Source organism: Salmo salar, chromosome 15, assembly GCF_965601325.2.
Source record: "Salmo salar chromosome 15, fSalSal1, whole genome shotgun sequence".
In the NCBI taxonomy this organism is placed as follows: domain Eukaryota; kingdom Metazoa; phylum Chordata; class Actinopteri; order Salmoniformes; family Salmonidae; genus Salmo; species Salmo salar.
The window spans coordinates 43,261,975-43,282,342 of NC_138305.1; the positions used below are offsets into that span (position 1 = coordinate 43,261,975).

General features: G+C 43.0%; 1 protein-coding gene across 2 annotated transcripts in view; it reads left to right on the forward strand.

Moving 5' to 3' along the window:
* The window catches only part of LOC106571392 (protein unc-93 homolog A), a 28,139-nt gene extending 8,888 nt beyond the window's left edge, over window positions 1-19,251 (forward strand). The window contains exons 5-9 of one of the 2 annotated variants that reach the window (XM_014144434.3): window positions 1,924-2,135; window positions 2,257-2,392; window positions 2,489-2,620; window positions 2,718-3,065; window positions 15,430-19,251. In XM_014144434.3, coding sequence (XP_013999909.1) covers window positions 1,924-2,135; window positions 2,257-2,392; window positions 2,489-2,620; window positions 2,718-3,028 — 791 coding nt within the window. In that variant the 3' untranslated portion in view covers window positions 3,029-3,065; window positions 15,430-19,251. Of the gene's footprint in view, window positions 1-1,923; window positions 2,136-2,256; window positions 2,393-2,488; window positions 2,621-2,717; window positions 3,714-15,429 lie in introns of those variants that run through there. The other variant, XM_082961787.1, reaches the window with a different exon arrangement.
* Window positions 19,252-20,368: the final 1,117 nt, after the last annotated feature.

Sequence of the window (20,368 nt, forward strand, 5' to 3'; positions counted from 1 at the left end):
AACATCAAAACCTCATCCCAAGTGTAAAGTATTGTGGAGGGAGCATCATGGTTTGGGGCTGCTTTGTTGCCTCAGGGCCTGGACAGCTTGCTATCATTGACTGAAATTAATTCTCAAGTTTATCAAGACATTTTGCAGGAGAATGTTAGGCTATCTGTCCGTTAATTGAAGCTCAACAGAAGTTGGGTGATGCAACAGGACAACGACCCAAAACACAGAAGTAAATCAACAACAGAATGGCTTCAACAGAAGAAAATACGCCTTCTGGAGTGGCCCAGTCAGTCCTGACCTCAACCCGACTGAGATGCTGTGGCATGACCTCAAGAGAGCGGTTCAGACCAGAAATCCCAAGAATAGTGCTGAACTGAAACAGTTTTGGAAAGAGGAATGGTCCAAAATTCCTCCTTACCGTTGTGCAGGTCTGATCAGCAACTGCAGAAAATGTTTGGTTGAGGTTATTGCTGCCAAAGGAGGGTCAACCAGTTACTAAATTCAATTGTTCACATACTTTTCCCACCCTGCACTGTGAATGTTTACATGGTGTGTTCAATAAAGACATGAAAACATATAACTGTTTGTGTGTTATTAGTTTAAGCAGACTGTGTTTGTCACATTTATGACCAATGTATGCAGAAATCCAGGTATTTCCAAAGGGTTCACATACTTTTTCTTTCCACTGTATACACTATATATACACAAAAGTATGTGGCCACCCTTCAAATTTGTGGATTCGGCTAGTTCAGCCAAACCCGTTGCTGACATGTGTATAAAATTGAGCACACAGCCATGCAATCTCCATAGCCAAACATTGGAAGTAGAATGGCCTTCCTGAAGAGCTCAGTGACTTTCAATATGGCACCCTGATAGGATGCCACCTTTCCAACAAGTCAGTTCATCAAATTTCTGCCCTGCCAACTGTAAGTGCTGTTATTGTGAAGTGGAAACATCTAAGAGCAACAACAGGACCGCCAAGTGCTGAAGCACGTAGCGTGTAAAAATCGTCTGTCCTCGGTTGCAACACTCACTACCAAGTTCCAAACTTCCTCTGAAAGGAACATCAGCACAATAACTGTTCATCAGGAGCATCATGAAATGGGTTTCCATGGCCGAGCAGCCGCACACAAGCCTAAGATCACCATGCGCAATGTCAAGCGTCGGGTGGAGTGGTGTAAGGCTTGCCGCCATTGGACTCTGGAGCAGTGGAGACGTATTCTCTGGAGTGATGAATCAGGCTTTGCTATCTGGCAGTCCGATGGACAAATCTGGGTTTGGCGGATGCCAGGAGAATGTTACCTGCCCAAATGCATAGAGCCAACTCTAAAATTTGGTGGAGAAGGAATAATGGTCTAGGGCTGTTTTTCATGGTTCGGGCTAGGCTCCTTAGTTACTTTGAAGGGAAATCTTAACGCTACAGCATAAAATGACATTCTACATGATTCTGTGCTTCCAACATTGTGGCAACAGTTTGGGGAAGGCCCCTTCCTGTTTCAGCATGACAATGCCCCCGTGCACAAAGCGAGGTCCATACAGAAAGAACATGACTGGCCTGCACAGAGCCCTGACCTCAACCCCATCGAACCCCTCTGGGATGGATTGAAATGCTGACTGCGAGACAGGCATAATCGCTCAACATCAGTGCCCGAATTCACTAATGCTCTTGTGGCTGAACAGAAGTAAGTTCACGCAGTAATGTTCCAACATCTAATGGAAAGCCTTCCCAGAAGAGTGGAGGCTATTATAGCAGCAAAGGGGGGACCAACTACATATTAATGCCCATGATTTTGGAATGACATGCTCGAAGAGCATACACACACATGTACATACATCGGGGGCCTGGGGCATGTGCCCTGCATGCCCGTTTGGTAATCCAGCCCTGCAGGTTGATGCTATTGAAATGTTCTGTTTGTTTCTGTTGTGTACTAGGGGTGGGTGTGCTGGCCATGATCATAGTGGCAGTATTTCTGGATAACATAGACAGAGATCAGGCTCAGGAGTTCCGAGGCAACAGGGAACCATTCTGGAGCACCTTCCTGGCCACGTTTACACTCCTGAAAGACAAGAGACTCATCATTCTCATCCCTTTGTCCATGTACAGTGGCTTTGAGCAGAGTTTCCTCTCCGGTGAATACACAAAGGTGAGGAGACGATACATGGTTCTTACCCTGCCTCGAGGAATCCAACGTTCAAGAATTCTTAACCAACGGAAGAGTGGCTAAAAGTTATGTTTGTGACTTTCTTTTGTTGTTTCTTTTGCAGAACTATGTGACCTGTTCTTTAGGAATCCATTATGTTGGATATGCGATGATATGTTTTGGAGCCACAAATTCGTTATGTTCCTTTATGTTTGGGAGGTTGGCAGAATACACTGGAAGAGCCCCACTGTTTTGCTTGGGTAAGAAGAGCTTTCCAATAAAGACATTAACATTTTCATTGGTATCCTATACGACACACTTAAAATCAAATCACTTACTACTCACCGCTCTTACAGCTGCGGCGATCAACTTTGCCTGTATCATGGCCCTGTTGTTCTGGAGGCCTCACCCAGATCAGCTGCCTGTGTTTTTTGTGTTTCCTGCTCTCTGGGGCATGGCAGATGCGGTATGGCAGGCACAAACCAACTGTGAGTTGAGTTATTGAAATGTATTACCGTGACATGCTCGATACATCAAACATTTTGTACAGAACAGAGGTAACGGTGGTTTTGTTCTTATTTGCAGCACTGTATGGGGTTCTCTTCCCCAGACAAAAAGAGGCAGCGTTTGCTAACTGCTGTATGTGGGAGTCCCTGGGGTTCGTGATAGCCTTTGCCTACAGTACCTTCATCTGTCTGGACACCAAGATCTACATCCTCCTTGGAGTTCTGATCCTCTCCATGGTTACCTGTTTGTGGGCAGAGTACCAAGAACACAAGAATCCTACACTTCCGGTGGAGGAGGGAGTATATGACAAAGACTATAAAAAAGACACAGACCAATACACAGACTACTCAAAAAACATACATCACATAATTGCTCAGACCAGCTTGTAGACAATACGTGGATTTGATATGTAGACTTATACAACAGGTGAGTCTAATCCTGAATGCTGATTGGTTAAAACTGCATTCCAGCTGGTGTCTATTCCACAAGTTACCACCAGCTAAATCTATGACGTTAAAATACCTGGTTACTCTGTTCCATCTGACTGTGCAATCCACTGTCTCATCAGCCCGGCAATTTATAAACTTGATCTCCACTATACAAAGCATCTAGACATTATCTAACATTTCTTTTAGACTAACATTTAGTTTTTGAACAGCAGAGATTTGTATAAACCTTGCTGACTGTATCTCTGACATTTGCAACATTGTTCCAATATCCAAATTCGATCTCCAGTTGTCCCATGAACACAGCTTCTGTTGTTATTCTGGCTGCACTGTTGACATGACTGTAAGTTAGCTAACAAGCTTGGGATAAGAACTTTGCCAGTCAGTATGGCAATGGAACATTTAGAACGAATGCTTGCGTTGCGTCCATAGATACAGAACAAAAAGACTGAATGACTGGGTCACGTCTCTGGCTACCGAACTGATAGAATGAACAACCAGCCGGCTTAGGTAGCAACCCTAGACTTGTGTCGGAACTATATCTTGTGGAAGGATGAAATACTATGAATTAATCAAAATAACATTTAATGAAAATACAGTACCAGTCGAAAGTTTGGACACACCTACTCATTCAAGGGTTTCTCTTTAATTTGACTATTTTCTACATTGTCGAATAATAGTGAAGACATCAAAACTATGAAATAACACATATGGAATCATGTTGTAACCAAAAAAGTGTTAACAAATCAAAATATATTTTAGATTTTAGATTGTTCAAAGTTGCCACCCTTTGCCTTGATGACAGCTTTGCACACTCTTGGCATTCTTTTAACCAGCTTTTCCAACAGTCTTGAAGGAGTTCCCACATATGCTGAGCACTTGCTGGCTGCTTTTCCTTCACTCTGCGGTCCAACTCATCCCAAACAATCTCAATCGGGTTGAGATTGTCACATCCTGACCAGCAGATGGAGCTGTTGTAGTAGTTTTGGGGTCAGGACGTGGCAGTCTTGTGTGTGTGAATGTTCTGTGTTGGTCTTGTGACTCCTGATCAGGAACAGCTGGGGATCGTTGTTCCTGATTGGGAGTCATATATGTAGGAGTATGTTTGTCCCTTGGTTTTGTGGGTAGTTGTTTTTGCACTGCGTTTGTGAGCCTGCAAAACTGTTCGTGTCGTGAGTACTGTCTATTATTTGTTTTTCCTGTGGATGCCCTTTCATTTTACCATTAACCTGTTAGGGCTAGGGGGCAGCATTGACACGGCTGGATAAAAAACATACCCGATTTAATCTGGTTACCACTCCTACCCAGTAACTAGAATATGCATATACTTATTACATATGGATAGAAAACACCCTAAATTTTCTAAAACTGTTTGAATGGTGTCTGTGAGTATAACAGAACTCAAATGGCAGGTCAAAACCTGAGAGATTCCTTTACAGGAAGTGGCCTGTCTGACCATTTGTTGAACTTCTTTTCCATCTCTATCATTTACTAAGGATCTCTGCTCTAACGTGACACTTCCCACGTCTTCCATAGGCTCTCAGAGCCCGGGAAAAAACAGAATGTCGTCATTCCAGCCCCAGGCTGAAACACATTATCGCCTTTCTCAAGTGGCCGATCAAGAGACACTGGCTTATGCGCATGACCCCGACCGCCCCCGCCTTTGTGATTTTTTCCTCTGTTTGCCGAAAAGGAGATTCCCTGTCGGAATATTATCGCTTTTCTATGAGAAAAATGTCGTAAAAATTGATTTTAAACAGCGGTTGACATGCTTCGAAGTACGGTAATGGAATACTTAGAATTTTATTGTCACGAATTGCGCCATGCGCGTGACACTTCTTTACTATTTCGGATAGTGTCTGGAACGCATGAACAAAATGCCGCTATTCGGATATAACGATGGATTATTTTGGACCAAACCAACATTTGTTATTGAAGTAGCAGTCCTGGGTGTGTATTCTGACGAAGACAACAAAAGGTAATGAAACTTTTATAATAGTAAATATGATTATGGTGAGTGCTAAACTGGCCGGGTGTCTAAATAGCGAGCCCGTGATGCCTGGGCTATGTACTTAGAATATTGCAAAATGTGCTTTCACCAAAAAGCTATTTTAAAATCGGACATATCGAGTGCATAGAGGAGGTCTGTATCTATAATTCTTAAAATAATTGTTATGCTTTTTGTGAACGTTTATCGTGAGTAATTTAGTAAAATGTTAGCGAATTCCCCGGAAGTTTGCGGGGGGTATGCTAGTTCTGAACGTCACATGCTAATGTAAAAAGCTGGTTTTTTATATAAATATGAACTTGATTGAACAAAACATGCATGTATTGTATAACATAATGTCCTAGGGTTGTCATCTGATGAAGATCATCAAAGGTGAGTGCTGCATTTAGCTGTCTTCTGGGTTTTGGTGACATTATATGCTGGCTTGAAAAATGGGTGTCTGATTATTTCTGGCTTGGTACTCTGCTGACATAATCTAATGTTTTGCTTTCGTTGTAAAGCCTTTTTGAAATCGGACAGTGTGGTTAGATTAACGAGAGTCTTGTCTTTAAATGGCTGTAAAATAGTCATATGTTTGAGAAATTGAAGTAATAGGATTTTTAAGGTTTTGAAAATCGCGCCACAGGATAGCAGTGGCTGTTACGTAGGTGGGACGAATTCGTCCCGCCTAGCCTAGAGAGGTTAAAAGCATGAGTATCCACAAACCTGCTGCGCCTTGGTCCTATTCTCTCCCATACGACATTTTCTGTGAGGAGTACGACATTTTTTTGTGACAGAACTACCCACCACCAAAGGACCAAGCAGCGGACGAACGAGGAGGAAGGATGGACCTGGGAGGACAAGTTAAGGGAGCTAAGGAAACCCGAGAGGCAGCCCCAAGAATTTTTTAGGGGGGGGCACAAGGGCTGTTTGACGGGGCAAGGATGGAGCCCCAGGCCAGCTCCCCGCACTAGCCCTGATGTGCGTGTCTCCAGGCTGGCACATCTAGTACCAGCCCCACACATCAGGCGTCTAGTGCGTCAGCCCAGCCTCGCCAGTCAAGAGTCGCCAGAGCTGCCCGCCAGTCGTAAGTCGCCAGAGCTGCCCGCCAGTCGTAAGTCGCCAGAGCTGCCCGCCAGTCGTAAGTCGCCAGAGCTGCCCGCCAGTCGTAAGTCGCCAGAGCTGCCCGCCAGTCGTAAGTCGCCAGAGCTGCCCGCCAGTCGTAAGTCGCCAGAGCTGCCCGCCAGTCGTAAGTCGCCAGAGCCGCCCGCCAGTCGTAAGTCGCCAGAGCCACCCGCCAGTCAGGAGTCCCCAGAGCCACCCGCCAGTCAGGAGCCGCCAGAGCCGCCCGCTAGTCAGGAGCCGCCAGAGCCGCCCGCTAGTCAGGAGCCGCCAGAGTGGCCCGTCTGCCCGGAGATGCCAGAGTGGCCCGTCTGCCCGGAGATGCCAGAGTGGCCCGTCTGCCCGGAACTGCCAGAGTGGCCCGACTGCCCGGATCTGCCAGAGTGGCCCGACTGCCCGGATCTGCCAGAGTGGCCCGACTGCCCGGATCTGCCAGAGTGGCCCGACAGTCCGGATCTGCCAGAGTGGCCCGACAGTCCGGGGCTGCCAGAGTGCCCTGCCTGTACGGAGCTGCCAGAGTGGCCCGTCAGTCAGGATCAGCCAGAGTGGTCATCCTGTCCTCCGGCCCAGCCCGAGTGGCCCTCCTGTCCTCCGGCCCAGCCCGAGTGGCCCTCCTGCCCTCCGGCCCAGCCCGAGTGGCCCTCCATCCCTCCGGCCCAGCCCGAGTGGCCCTCCTGCCCTCCGGCCCAGCCCGAGTGGCCCTCCTGTCCTCCGGCCCAGCCCGAGTGGCCCTCCTGCCCTCCGGCCCAGCCCGAGTGGCCCTCCTGTCCTCCGGCCCAGCCCGAGGGGCCCTCCTGCCCTCCGGCCCAGCCCGAGTGGCCCTCCTGTCCTCCGGCCCAGCCCGAGGGGCCCTCCTGTCCTCCGGCCCAGCCCGAGTGGCCCTCCTGTCCTCCGGCCCAGCCCGAGTGGCCCTCCTGTCCTCCGGCCCAGCCCGAGGGGCCCTCCTGTCCTCCGGCCCAGCCCGAGGGGCCCTCCTGTCCTCCGGCCCAGCCAGAGTGGCCCTCCTGTCCTCCGGCCCAGCCCGAGTGGCCCTCCTGTCCTCCGGCCCAGCCCGAGTGGCCCTCCTGTCCTCCGGCCCAGCCCGAGTGGCCCTCCTGTCCTCCGGTCCAGCCCGAGTGGCCCGTCTGCCCGGCGCAGCTATCGGCGCCACCGAAGTGGGCGACGCCGAGGGTGGAGCAAGGTCCACGTCCTGCACCTGAGCCACCTCCAGGATAGGTGGGTTGGGGAGGGAGGGTGTAGCACAGTGCCATCGTTGACGGCAGCCACCCTCCCTTCCCTCCCTTATTGTTTAGGGGTTATTGTTTATGGGTTTTGTTGGGGATTTTGTTTGTTGGTGTTTTTTGTTGTTAGGTGCATTCCGGGGTCTGCACCTTGAGGGGGGGGGGGGGGGGTACTGTCACGTCCTGACCAGCAGATGGAGCTGTTGTAGTAGTTTTGGGGTCAGGACGTGGCAGTCTTGTGTGTGTGAATGTTCTGTGTTGGTCTTGTGACTCCTGATCAGGAACAGCTGGGGATCGTTGTTCCTGATTGGGAGTCATATATGTAGGAGTATGTTTGTCCCTTGGTTTTGTGGGTAGTTGTTTTTGCACTGCGTTTGTGAGCCTGCAAAACTGTTCGTGTCGTGAGTACTGTCTATTATTTTGTTTTTCCTGTGGATGCCCTTTCGTTTTACCATTAAAAGCATGAGTATCCACAAACCTGCTGCGCCTTGGTCCTATTCTCTCCCATACAACATTTTCTGTGAGGAGTACGACATTTTTTGTGACAGAGATTGAGTGATTGTGGAGGCCAGGTCATCTGATGCAGCACTCCATCACTCTCCTTCTTAGTCAAATAGCCCTTACACAGCCTAGAGGTGTGTTGGGTCATTGTCCTGTTGAAAAGCAAATGATTGTCCCACTAAGCGCAAACCAGATGGGATGGCGTATTGCTGCAGAACGCTGTGGCAGACATGCTGGTTAAGTGTGCCTTGAATACTAAATAAATCACAGACAGTGTCACCAGCAAAGCACCCCCACACCATCACACCTCCTCCTCCATGCTTCACGGTGGGAACCACACATGCAGAGATCATCCGTTCACCTACTCTGCGTCTCACAAAGACACGGCGGTTACAACCAAAAATCTCAAATTTGGACTCATCAGACCAAAGGACAGATTTCCATCAGTCTAATGTCCCTTGCTCGTGTTTCTTGGCCGAAGCAAGTCTCTTCTTCTTATTGATATCCTTTAGTAATGGTTTCTTTGCAGCAATTCGACCATGAAGGCCTGATTCACACAGTCTCCTCTGAGCAGTTGTTGAGATGTGTCTGTTACTTGAACTCTGAAGCATTTATTTGGCTGCAATTTCTGAGGCTGGTAACTTATCCTCTGCAGCAGAGGTAACTCTGGGTCTTCAATTCCTGTGGCGGTCCTCATGAGAGCCAGTTTCATCATAGCGCTTGATGGTTTTTGCGACTACACTTGAAAAAAAACATTCAAAGTTCTTTACATTTTCCGCATTGACTGACCTTCATGTCTTAAAGTAATGATGGACTGTTGTTTCTCTTTGCTTATTTGAGCTGTTCTTGCCATAGTATGGACGTGGTCTTTTACCAAATAGGGCTATCTTCTGTATACCACCCCTACCTTGTCACAACACAACTGATTGGCTCAAACGCATTAAGAAGGAAAGAAATTCCACAAATCAACTTTTAACTTGACACCTGTTAATTAAAATACATTCCAGGTGACAACTTCATGAAGCTGGTTGAGAGAATGCCAAGAGTGTGCAAAGCTGTCATCAAGGCAAAGTGTGGCTATTTGATTACTACATGATTCCTATGTGTAGTAAGTTTCGTCATCTTCACTATTATTCTACAATGTAGAAAATAGTAAAAAAAAAAGAAAAAAAAAGACCTTCAATTAGTAGGTGTGTCCAAACTTTGGACTGGTACTGTATGTCAATCATTATATGAATATGTTGGCAACCCGTTGTATAAAAGTGGGTGATACCTGGTTGTCCAGTGGCGAGGGATGTATGTGGCCAGGTCAACAGCCGATCTCTTACCCACGTGGTCACGTAGATTCGCTCTGGAGGGCAGGTATCAGGAACGAGTTCCCTCTCCAGAACCGGGTGGAGGTCCACATCTAAGTCCCAACTGGCGTGGAACCACAGGGTACGGGAAAGCAGGTCCTCCGGTATCCTGGTCCCCAGGCGGTGATTTTCATCCTCGACCAGGAGATGGTGGGGTTGTGATGTTGGAGGCCGACGTTTACTTTGGTGTACGGGTGCGGTGGTGATGAGGAAGGGAAGGCTTTGCTGGTGCATGGGTCCCACGATAAGGTTGAGGGTGCTGTGATGTGCGTGATTGTGTCGGATCCCAATGGTCGTTTATCCAGGGCTTGGACTGGAAAAGGAGAGGAGAGCAGGTATGGGAGGAGGCGAGGGCCTTGTCCAATAGAGCTGTAGATACAACACAAGGGACAGCCAGCCAGTGAAATTTAAACCAGAAAGTGTTTGGCGGAAAGAGATGATGGAATACTCACCCAACCCCGGGAGACAAATGATCACGGGGCTATCCCTCTGCCCTCGTGGAGCCCTGGTTATGACGCATTGGACACCGCTGAAGCTGGGGCCCCTTCTGACCACAATAGGGACAGAGCCCCAACTGTTTCTGACACGGCGTCGCTCTGCCGCGAGTAGGTGTGGACCCTACCTCCATCGGTTCAGGCTCTGCCTCAGGATGGCCATAGGAGGAGGGCGAGAGGCGCTAACGCTCCCGAAGAAGGTTATCCAAATGGATGGTCATCGCTATGAGTGCGTCCAAGGAGGGGTTGTTATCGCGACACGCCAGCTCCGTCTGGAGGCTGCTCAATCCATCCGCTGGAGGCTGCCATGGTCCGGAAGGTGTGGTCTGGGCAACCTGCCGGAGTTGGAGTAGGCGCTCACCTACCTCTCTGCTCTCTGGTGGATGATAGAGGACCGACCCTGAACCTCTCATTGGAACCCAGCTCCTCTCCTCTCTCCTATATGGCTGAGGCCCACTCCAACGGAAATGACCGTGGCAACCTTTGGCCTCTCAGTGGTAAGGGTCCCGTCATATTTGTCTGAGAGGGTCAATCGGGCATCGCTGACCTGGGCGGACTGCTGGATGGGCTGGGGGACTGGCTCGCTGAGACGATTCGTGGTAGAGGGTCCTCTGCGTTGGAGAACGTGGAAGACCTCATCCATAGCTGTACCTAGTTGCACCAGTTGGTCGTGGTGTTGGCGGATTAGGTGTCCCTGTTCGCCAACCCTCTGGGTGATGTCTGGATTTTCTGCTGCTTCCATTTGTTGAGGTAATATTCTGTAATGTATACACCAAGAGTCAGGAAGCAGGTGCAGAAGATGAGTTTAATAATGAAACAATACAAATGAACAAACGAGTTGTGTACTGAACGTGAAAGGAAATAATACTACCTACTGACTAATACTACTTAGTGGCTAAATAAAGGGAGAGTAATCAGGGTGATGATGAAGTCCCAGGTGTGAGTAACGATGGGGAGCAGGTGTGCACAATTATGGTTGTCCGGTGTGCGTAATGTGGTTTGCCAGGACCGGCAACGTCTAGTGCCGGAGGGAGGGAGCAGGAGTAGGCGTGACACTATAAATGTATGGATAACTATCTTGACCATCAATTATGTATAATAATTTTCTATGGTTGAACTTTTAATGCAGAATTTCTATGCAATTCTGATTTAAGTGTGATAAATGTATTTTTATGCCATGGCTGCGATGTTGAATTCACATTACATTATGCTGAACTGTAACAGAGTGAAATACAGCACTGTCTACCATAGTTAAAACTATTTAATGACCAGTTATTCTGCAGTCCCAAGTCTTTGTGCCAACAACAGGAGTGGAAGGGTACAGCAGGGTCATCACACATCATGAAACTGCTCCTCAAGCCTCCATCACACCACATCTGGATATGTGTGCAACAAAAGTTCAACATTCACCTTCTGCTACTATTTCTGTCAAGCTGTCTACTCATACAATTTGATGCATACAATGTGATGCATACGTTTGATAAATCCAACGTATGCACCACACAGAACGCAATGCAACTACAACGCAATGCTGCAGGGCAAACACAGCGTTCCAATGGAAATTAATGTACTTCTGGTGTAACAAAACACAAACGCTGTTGGCATCACATAATTGTTTTGGGCTTATCATGAGTTTACTCAGGGTGGCACTGTGTTTCTTCAACCACTAATGTTCAATAAAAACAAATGATTTACCTTTCAGTGAAAGACTTCTGGGGTTCTATCTTCAGCGGCCCTAGTGTCAAATGCACTTCAGTTTGCAATTTCATCATGTGAAATTGCAATTTTCCAGCCCTTACGCTTCGAACACACCGACAGAGATTGCGCAAAATAGTACGCAGCATCATCTGGATATGTATGCAACAAAAGTTTCTGTCAAGTCGTCTACGCATTCTGTTTGACGCATACCAATGCACCACACCAAACGGGCTGCAACTGCCTCTGCAACGCAATGCTGCAAGACAAATGCAGAGTTTCCTTGAAAATGAATGTATGCTTCGAACACACTGACAGCATCATAGTATTTTGGTAAGCCAGAATTACATTAATTTCTAATTGAAACGCTGCATTTGAATTGCAACATTGTGCATACCTTGGATTTATCGATGTATGCGTAGACGGCTTGACAGAAATGGTAGCAGAAGGTGAATGTTGAACTTTTGTTGCATATGTAGCCAGATGATGCTGCGTCCTATTTTGCAAAAAGACACTGTCGGTGGGTGTGTTCGAAGCTTAACGTGTGAATCAGCTCGCTTGCGCTCAGATGGGCTGGGTGTAAACATTTGAGGTGTGTCCTTAAAAGGTCGATGTCTGTACCCCCGTATTCATCTAATACTTGATACTTCAAGAGGTCTTTAGATTCAAAATCCAATAGGAAACGGATCCTTGGTATGACCTTCTTAAAAGCAATTCCATATAGCTTAGTAGAACCTCTTATGAGTTAAAAACATGATTAAAAGTGCTAATTTCAAGCAGCGCTGATAGGGATATTTAAGATCAACCAAAACCTGGTTTTAGCAGTAACGCAGTTGGTCATGGCATGAATTTCGCAGCCTACCCAGCCGCGACGCACACTGCCCATATGGAACATGGAACAAGAGGAGCCCAACGTGCTTTTGGTGCCTGTATACTTTGCATTTAGAAACATAATAAAACAACAACAAAAAATCCCACATTATATTTTATTTTATTAAATACCAAGCATAGTCTTCCCTCCTCTCAATTAAGTATATATTTTGTCTGCCCAATGCAATTGCGAAGTAGTTAAGACCGTCAATAAAGGGTTTGGCTCCTGAGACCGCTTGGAAAAAAATCATAAGCTTTATGAAAATGTCAAGTTTGAGAGGAGTAAAACAGTGAGCTGACATTCCTTTTTTATCTATGCGTTGTAGGCAGGCCCATATTATTTAGCCGTTTTGGACGTGCGTAAAACCCCCTCCGTGATGTAATCTAGGTGTCCATGCCCATCATGAAACGGGAGATGAGTACCTCAGTGAATACCGGTGAAACTCTTATTTAGAAGTTATCTGTAACATGTAAAAAGTGCTTATTTTACGTTTCATATGTTCAAAACCCAAGCTTTCGCTTAGGCCTACTATAACGAAGGCTGGTTCAACAGTAATGCATGTGTTTTTTATCCTGGCGATTTTATTATATCATTACATTTTACATTTATTTATTGTAGTTTTAAAAACCAACTGATTGCTTGTTTTTCGTAAAATTTTATTTTAACCAAACATAAGAATTATTCATATTCCTGGTATTATGGTGACAACGTTCGTGGCGCGCTTGCAATGCAACTTCTGGAGATGTGTGAATGCGATCTGATCTGTAAAAAGATCTCCGATTATGTTAATAAAATATAGGCCTATTTGGGAGCAGTATAACTATGAGTGGACATTCTCCCTTTCTATTTGTATTGGATCTTTGTCCAGCTACTGTGAAAAGTTTGGATGTGCGTAAAATCCTTCATAGTCTGCGTTGTTTTAATATTGTATGCCCACAGGGAGAAATGATGGTGCCCATAAGTGTGACATAGCCTATTTAAAACAAGTTGTTGTTTTGTTTTCATTCGAATTATTCGTTTTCTTTTTAGGCCTTATCAATAATTCATAATATTGCTTATTGACAACGTTTGGCATGTCCATGCTCAGCCATTATGCAATTTACAGTAGGCCTAACCCCTATATCAGTGTGAATGCTACTGAAACAATGCAATTACTTAGAACAATGTGGATTGCAAATGGGTTCAAGTTAACGTATTTGGCAAAGATAGGTCTACATTTTGTACTAATGAACTATTGTTGCTGCTATGGGATGCAATGTGGTGTACACAGTTGGAAACGTATATCCAGATGGTAAAGCTATTACTGAAATATATGTTATAATATGTTATGTGTGATGTGGCTTTGCTTTGTGAAAAAAGGTCCATACTGCACCTACTGTATACAGTCCTAGCTTGTTCAAACATAGGCTCTTGGTTTATGATAAAACCTTATAACAAGATTTATGACAACACAACTAAGCTCAGCAGTAATTTAGACAGAGAGTGCTTAGATATATTGATAAGAGGAGAAATGCTATGGTAATAAATGGTTATTGCCAAACCATAATAGATATCACTAATGTCCACATAGTAATGGAAATGTTCATGGTGCATATGTTAAGGTTATTCTGAAATGCCTCAGTGTCCATTGCATAGCCACAATATCCTTTAATCTTAAATGTACCCCAAAAGGACACACAACCTCTCTATTAGGTCCATTGATTTCTCACTGTACTATACTTTAGTGATAATGCCCGGTAAGCCGGTGTCGAGGGCCGGCAAACCGTGACAATATATCCTCCAAACAACGGCTTTGAGGGCATTATCACTTTTATATAATGGGTTACCAACATATTCAAATAATGATTGACCTATTTTCATTAAAAACTTTATTTTTATTAATTTATTCATACTATTTCATCCTTCAACAAGCCTGCTGGTCGTTCGTTCTATTGTTTCGGTTGCCAAAGGAGCAACCCAGTCGTTCAGACTTTTTGTTCTGTATCTATGGACGCGACCCAGTCGTTCAGACTTTTTGTTCTGTATCTATGGACGCGACCCAGTCGTTCAGACTTTTTGTTCTGTATCTATGGACGCGACCCAGTCGTTCAGACTTTTTGTTCTGTATCTATGGACGCGACCCAGTCGTTCGTTCTAAATGTTCCATTGCCATAGTGGCTGGCAACGTTCTTATCCCTTGCTTGCTAGCTAGCCAACTTGGGGTAATTTATAGTCACGTCAAACGTAAAAAAAAGAATAATAACAGTAGCTGCATTTGTATTTGTTTAAGCTATTTTCTAGTGACATTTATTTGGATACATCCATAACAATGAGCTAATGAGGCGCGATTTCACCTGGCGTAGAAAATGTACTCTCTCGTCAGGGCACTGTTGAGGAACTAGACAACAACACAGCTAACACAATCACTTCAAACAACTGAAGCTGGAAAGAGTGCAAACTAGCTGCACTTCGTTTCATTTAACCTTTTTTCAATTGACATTTCTTTGTATCAATAAAAATGATGCCAGCTGATTTATGATTTTAGACTGACTGGGAAACGCTGCATGTCTGTCTCGTCCCGACTCCCTACCCATACACATGTATTACTATGGGATAGCTGGAGATCGAGTTTGACTATTGAAACAATGTTCCAAATGTCGGAGAGACAGACAGCAAGGTTTATACAAATCTCTGCTGTTGAAAACTAAATGTTAGTCTAAAATAAATGTGAACTAATGTCTAGATGCTTATTATAGTGGAGATCATGTTTATACCTGTCCTGGTTGGGCTGATGAGACAGTGGATTGCCCAGTCAGATGGAACAGAGTTGTTATAGTGTGGACACTATACAAATAATTACATTGAATATGTCATTGTACTTACCTGCAGTATAGTATGATTACTATTCATGTGTTCATGGTTATTATTGGCATTGGCCTTGACCGTGACTTTTCCCCTTTGATGACGTCATCACCCAGAGTTGAACCTGTTCATTGCGACTCTACCAGAGGGTTTTGTGTTTGAACGTACGTCCCGATAAACCAGGCAGATTATGATCAATACTCGAGGATTTCATATTTTTGGGAGAGTAAACTGACCCTTGCCTATGTGAATTAACAGAAGGTGATTGGAAAACACGTTGATCACACGACTACATGGGCAGAGGAAACCGAAAAGGGCAAGGCATGGCTGAACAGATGCTAGCAGCGAGATAGAAGCACGCAGCCCACGTGAAGACTTTCCAGAACTCGAGGCAAGACTCCTTATTCTCACCACTGCCATCTACGCCGAGTAAGAACCCTCCTACCAAATACAGAGCAGTCCAAAAGTGTTCTACCAACCCTGACATTCTCAAAGCCATTTTTGAGAAACTGGCCATCATTGAAAAAACAACAGAGACCTCCAAATCATTAATCTCTCTCAGCCACTGTGCAGCAACTTCTCAACCAGGTGTCAACCCACAGCGAACATTTTGTTTTACCATGGAAGCTGAAATACAGAAACTGCAACAGGTGAATCGCCAAATGCGACAGAATATAATCGAAGTCCAGCGCCACAGCCGGAGATGGAACCTGAAACTGCATGGGGTGCCAGAAGAGGACGGGGTTAACTAAATGACTGAGTTAATAAGTCGATTGACATTTTTACATTCACCCCGTTTTATATCACCAGGTTCGTAAATGTGAATACTAGTTCATCATATTGATCATAACTAAGCTCAGGATCCCTTATTAGCTACCTAGCTTACTAGTTCAACATATCACTACGCTGTATTTGTCTTATTTTAATTGTATTTTTGTCAAGTTATGCAACGTTTTGAATTCAATGCACTAAACACTGTATCTCTAAATGCCAGTGGTTTACCCCCCCCCCCCCCCCCTTTGTTCAGGGACACATTATTCAATTTCTGTTAGTCACATGTCTGTGGAACTTGTTCAGTTTATGTCTCAGTTGTTGAATCTTGTTATGTTCATACAAATATTTACACCTGTTAAGTTTGCTGAAAATAAAAGCAGTTGAAGAAGTAAATCATGAACATGCTCCTTTGACTGATCATGAAATGATATTATTGAAGTCAGAATGTTCTGAAAAATCCAATGGCATTCAAGGATACTGGAAACTTAATAATTCACTCCTAAATGATCCAGTCTTTAACAAGAGCATAAAGAACTTGATCATAGAATCATTTAACTCAAATGATTTAGAACCAAAGCATGGAAGTAACTGGAAAATATTTAAATTCAAGGTAAGATCTATCACCATTACACGCAGTAAGGAACTAAAGAAGCAAAAATGTTTGAAAGAAGATGAGCCTATGAATAAATTGAATGTTCTCTTATAAAATGATACCCTTTCAGCAGAGGAAGAAACAGATTTGAATACATCTGGAATAGAACTAGATCACATGTTCATTGATTTAGCTAAAGAGGACTTTATTCGATCTAGACCAAAATGGGTTGAGAAGGGTGAGAAAAACAGAAACCATTTTTTTGCTCTTGAAAAAAGGAACTATAAGTGAAAATTTCGTTCTGCCTTAAATATCAACAATACCTTGTGTAAAGACCCAGAGATCACCTCTAACTTTGTGTATTCTTTCTATGAAAATCTGTATAAATCTAATTTTAATGGGATTGAATGTGAAAGTTTTATAAAACATGTCCATGGTCATGTTCCAATGATTTCTGATGAGTTCAAGTCCATATGTGAAAGGGAGTTTTCTATAGTAGAGATTAGAGATGCTCTTAAATCTATGAAGAAGGGCAAAGCACCTGGAACAGATGGTCTTTCTGTGGAATTTTATTTACACGTTTGGGAACATTTAGAGGGACCAATATTCAACATGTTCCAAGAATGCCTAGCTAAGGGTGAGATGATTGCTAACATGAAACAAGGGGTTATTTCCTTAATACCAAAACCTGATAAAGAACCCCTTTGCATTGATAATTGGAGACCTATTACATTATTAAATACAGATTATAAATTGAGAACTTTAGCATATGCTAATTGACTTAAACTAACTTTGTCTCTGTTATCAATATGTTTTATAAAGATATTAATAGTTCTATTATGATTAATTGTAACACATCTAAAATATTTAATATTCACCGTGGTGTACGCCAGGGTTGCCCTATTTCAGCTTTCTTTTCCTTTTAGTTGTAGAATTACTATCTATTAACATTTTAAACAACCCTGGGTTAAAATGTATTTTAATATTTGGAAAATAAATAAACATATCTCAATTAGCAGACGATACAGCTCTGTTTCTAAAAGACAAGGATCAAGTTGCTATTGCACTTATATTATCAAATCATTCTCTTCTGCTTCTGGTCTGGAACTTAATTAAATAAATGCGAAATATTGTCCCTGCATTACTCAAATTACCAATCTGTTGAGAATATCCCAGTGAAAGATAATGTGAAATATTTAAGGGTGTACATGGTGAAAAACCATGTTGTCCGTCAACATCTCAATTTCTCTCAGAGATTAAAGAAAACAAAATCCATCTTTAATAACTGGCTCCTACGTGACCTCTCCATTATTGGAAGGGTTCTATTGTCCAAAGCAGAGGGTCTGTCACGTTTTGTCTACCCTGCTCTATCACTATTTTTAGCTGATCAAAACAGCAAGGATATCAACAAAACGTTCCTAGACTTTATATGGAAAAATAAACAATACAAACTTAAGAAGTCTGTAATATCAAACCAAAGAGCCGATGGTGGGCTTAAAGTACTAGATTTCATTGATATCAACAATACCTTTAAAGTAAACTGGATAAAATATGTATGCTTAGCTTGGAATCTATATGGTACTTCCCTGTCATATTTTTATGAAATTTGGTGGTCTTCAATTTTTGTGGAAGTGCAATTATTCTCTAGCAAAATTACCCATCAAACTGTCCAAATTTCATGAACAAGCCCTTTTAGCTTGGAAACTATGTTATGTCCACAACTTTTCCCCACACAAGACACTTCTGTGGAACAACAAAGATATTGTTAAAAACAAGTCTTTGTTCTTTCCTAAGTGGTTCGAAAGAAATATTATATTTGTGCTTGATTTATTTGATAAAGAAGGAAATATACTATTTTATAGAACTTCCCAATACATTATAAAGAATGTAATTCTATATGCAAAGCAATACCTTCAGGACATACTTAATTCATTAAATCTCATTTGTGTTTTGGCAAACATTTCATGATAGATGCACAATTTATGTTAGAAGGTTTCCCCCTGCTGGATAAGAAATGTAATAATACATTCATAAGATAACTTTTTCACTCCAAGAAGATCTCTCTGAGGGAAATTCTTCTGGAATGCACATATTACTGAAATTGAATGGAAGAACGCTTGGTTGCTCCCTCACAAATTTTGTATATCAAATAAAGTAAAAGAAATTCACTTTAAAATCTTGCACAAAATATATCCTTGCAATAACTTGTTGTCTAAATTCATGTATTTAGAGAACATGCCTTTTCTGTGATAAAGAAGGAGAAACTATTATACATTTTTTTTATGAGTGTGACTCTGTGAAGTTATTTTGGAGTGAGTTAAGTATTTACATTTTTTATTTCATCAATAAGACCCATGTATTTACAATGCAAGATTAATATGATATTATTCAAATGAAAACAAAACCACTGAATTAGTCGTTAATTTCTTAATTCTCTCAGGTAAATTTTATATACACAAAAACAAATATTTGAAATATGTCCCTAAATGCAATATATTTTTACTTGAAATCCAATATCTAATAAAATCTCTAGAATTAGTCAATAACAAAAAAACACTGTATTCTTATAACTCTATCATAAGTTTATGCAACTGTAACCCCTGTTTTTTTTGTTATTTTCTTTTAGGAACTTTAACTTTTGAAAGTCAATCCTTGGGATTTTAATTTGTTTTTACTTTTAATGCTATTTTATGTTTATTCAGAAAATATATGCATGTAATGATGTCTTATGTTTGTATTGTATTGTAATTTGACATGTTATATTAAAAAGCTAGAGTAAAAAATAAAAATAAATTTGACTCTACCACATGTTGAGTAGGCTGTATCGCTTTGCTGTTTTTGTACTGTTTGTACATGTCTGTACAACTTTTATTTATTAGGTTGAAAGTAAAGGAAAGTAATATTGGATTGCGTGTGGACATTCCTTGTCAAGTTACTACATCTTTTGGTGACGAGTACAAAACTTGGGTTGCGGTCCAAACACTTAAAAGACACACCTTATCCCCTCAGCCCTCAAATTAAGTGGACGTATCTGATGACGTATCATGACGTCTGACGAGTATACACTTGCAGGGCAAGGGGCGAGGGAGGAGGGAATGATTTTTAAATGGACCACCCTTGGCCGGAAATTCGTCACTCGTTCATCCCGCTATGATTATGTTTTCAGCCACTGGTAGCTTGTGGTTGCTTTATATGCGCTACAGTCAATTATGAGTATGTCTACTTACATTAAATATATTGTTATTAATATACGCTTACTGTATGATAGCTAATTAATGAATTAGCTAACTAACGTTAGCCTGCCTCGCTGGAACCTCTAAAGAAGGAAAATGTTTTATTTCTACAATTTCCAAAAGATAACCAAACAAAAACATTTACTTTTTACAAGACGTGTTTGTGCCGTCATGTGCACAATTTCTAACTTATTTGCATTCGTTTTTACTTACACTTGCATGTTGACTTCCCCATTGATGTATTTTATATATGTTTTCGCTGACTTTTCTTAGAGGCTGTACAATCGTCACGAATTGAATTATCGGGAGTTTCAGGCCCTGGAGTGAACATAATTGTATACTTGCAAAGCAGACTAAAAATGAGGGCTGAGGGGCTTACGTTGCAAACTTCCCTTGCTTGGCTAATCATTTGGACCACCCTCCAAGATGGTGACGGCGATTCCCCCAAGGACATAAGGCGAGGGTAAGTGGACAAGGGTGTGTCTTTTAAGTGTTTGGACTGCAGCCTTGATCAGCAGGTACAGGGCGATGTGCTAGCTAGCTAAGAAACAGTTGAGGTAGTCAGTTAGCTAGCTAGCTTAGTGAGCGACAGAGAGCA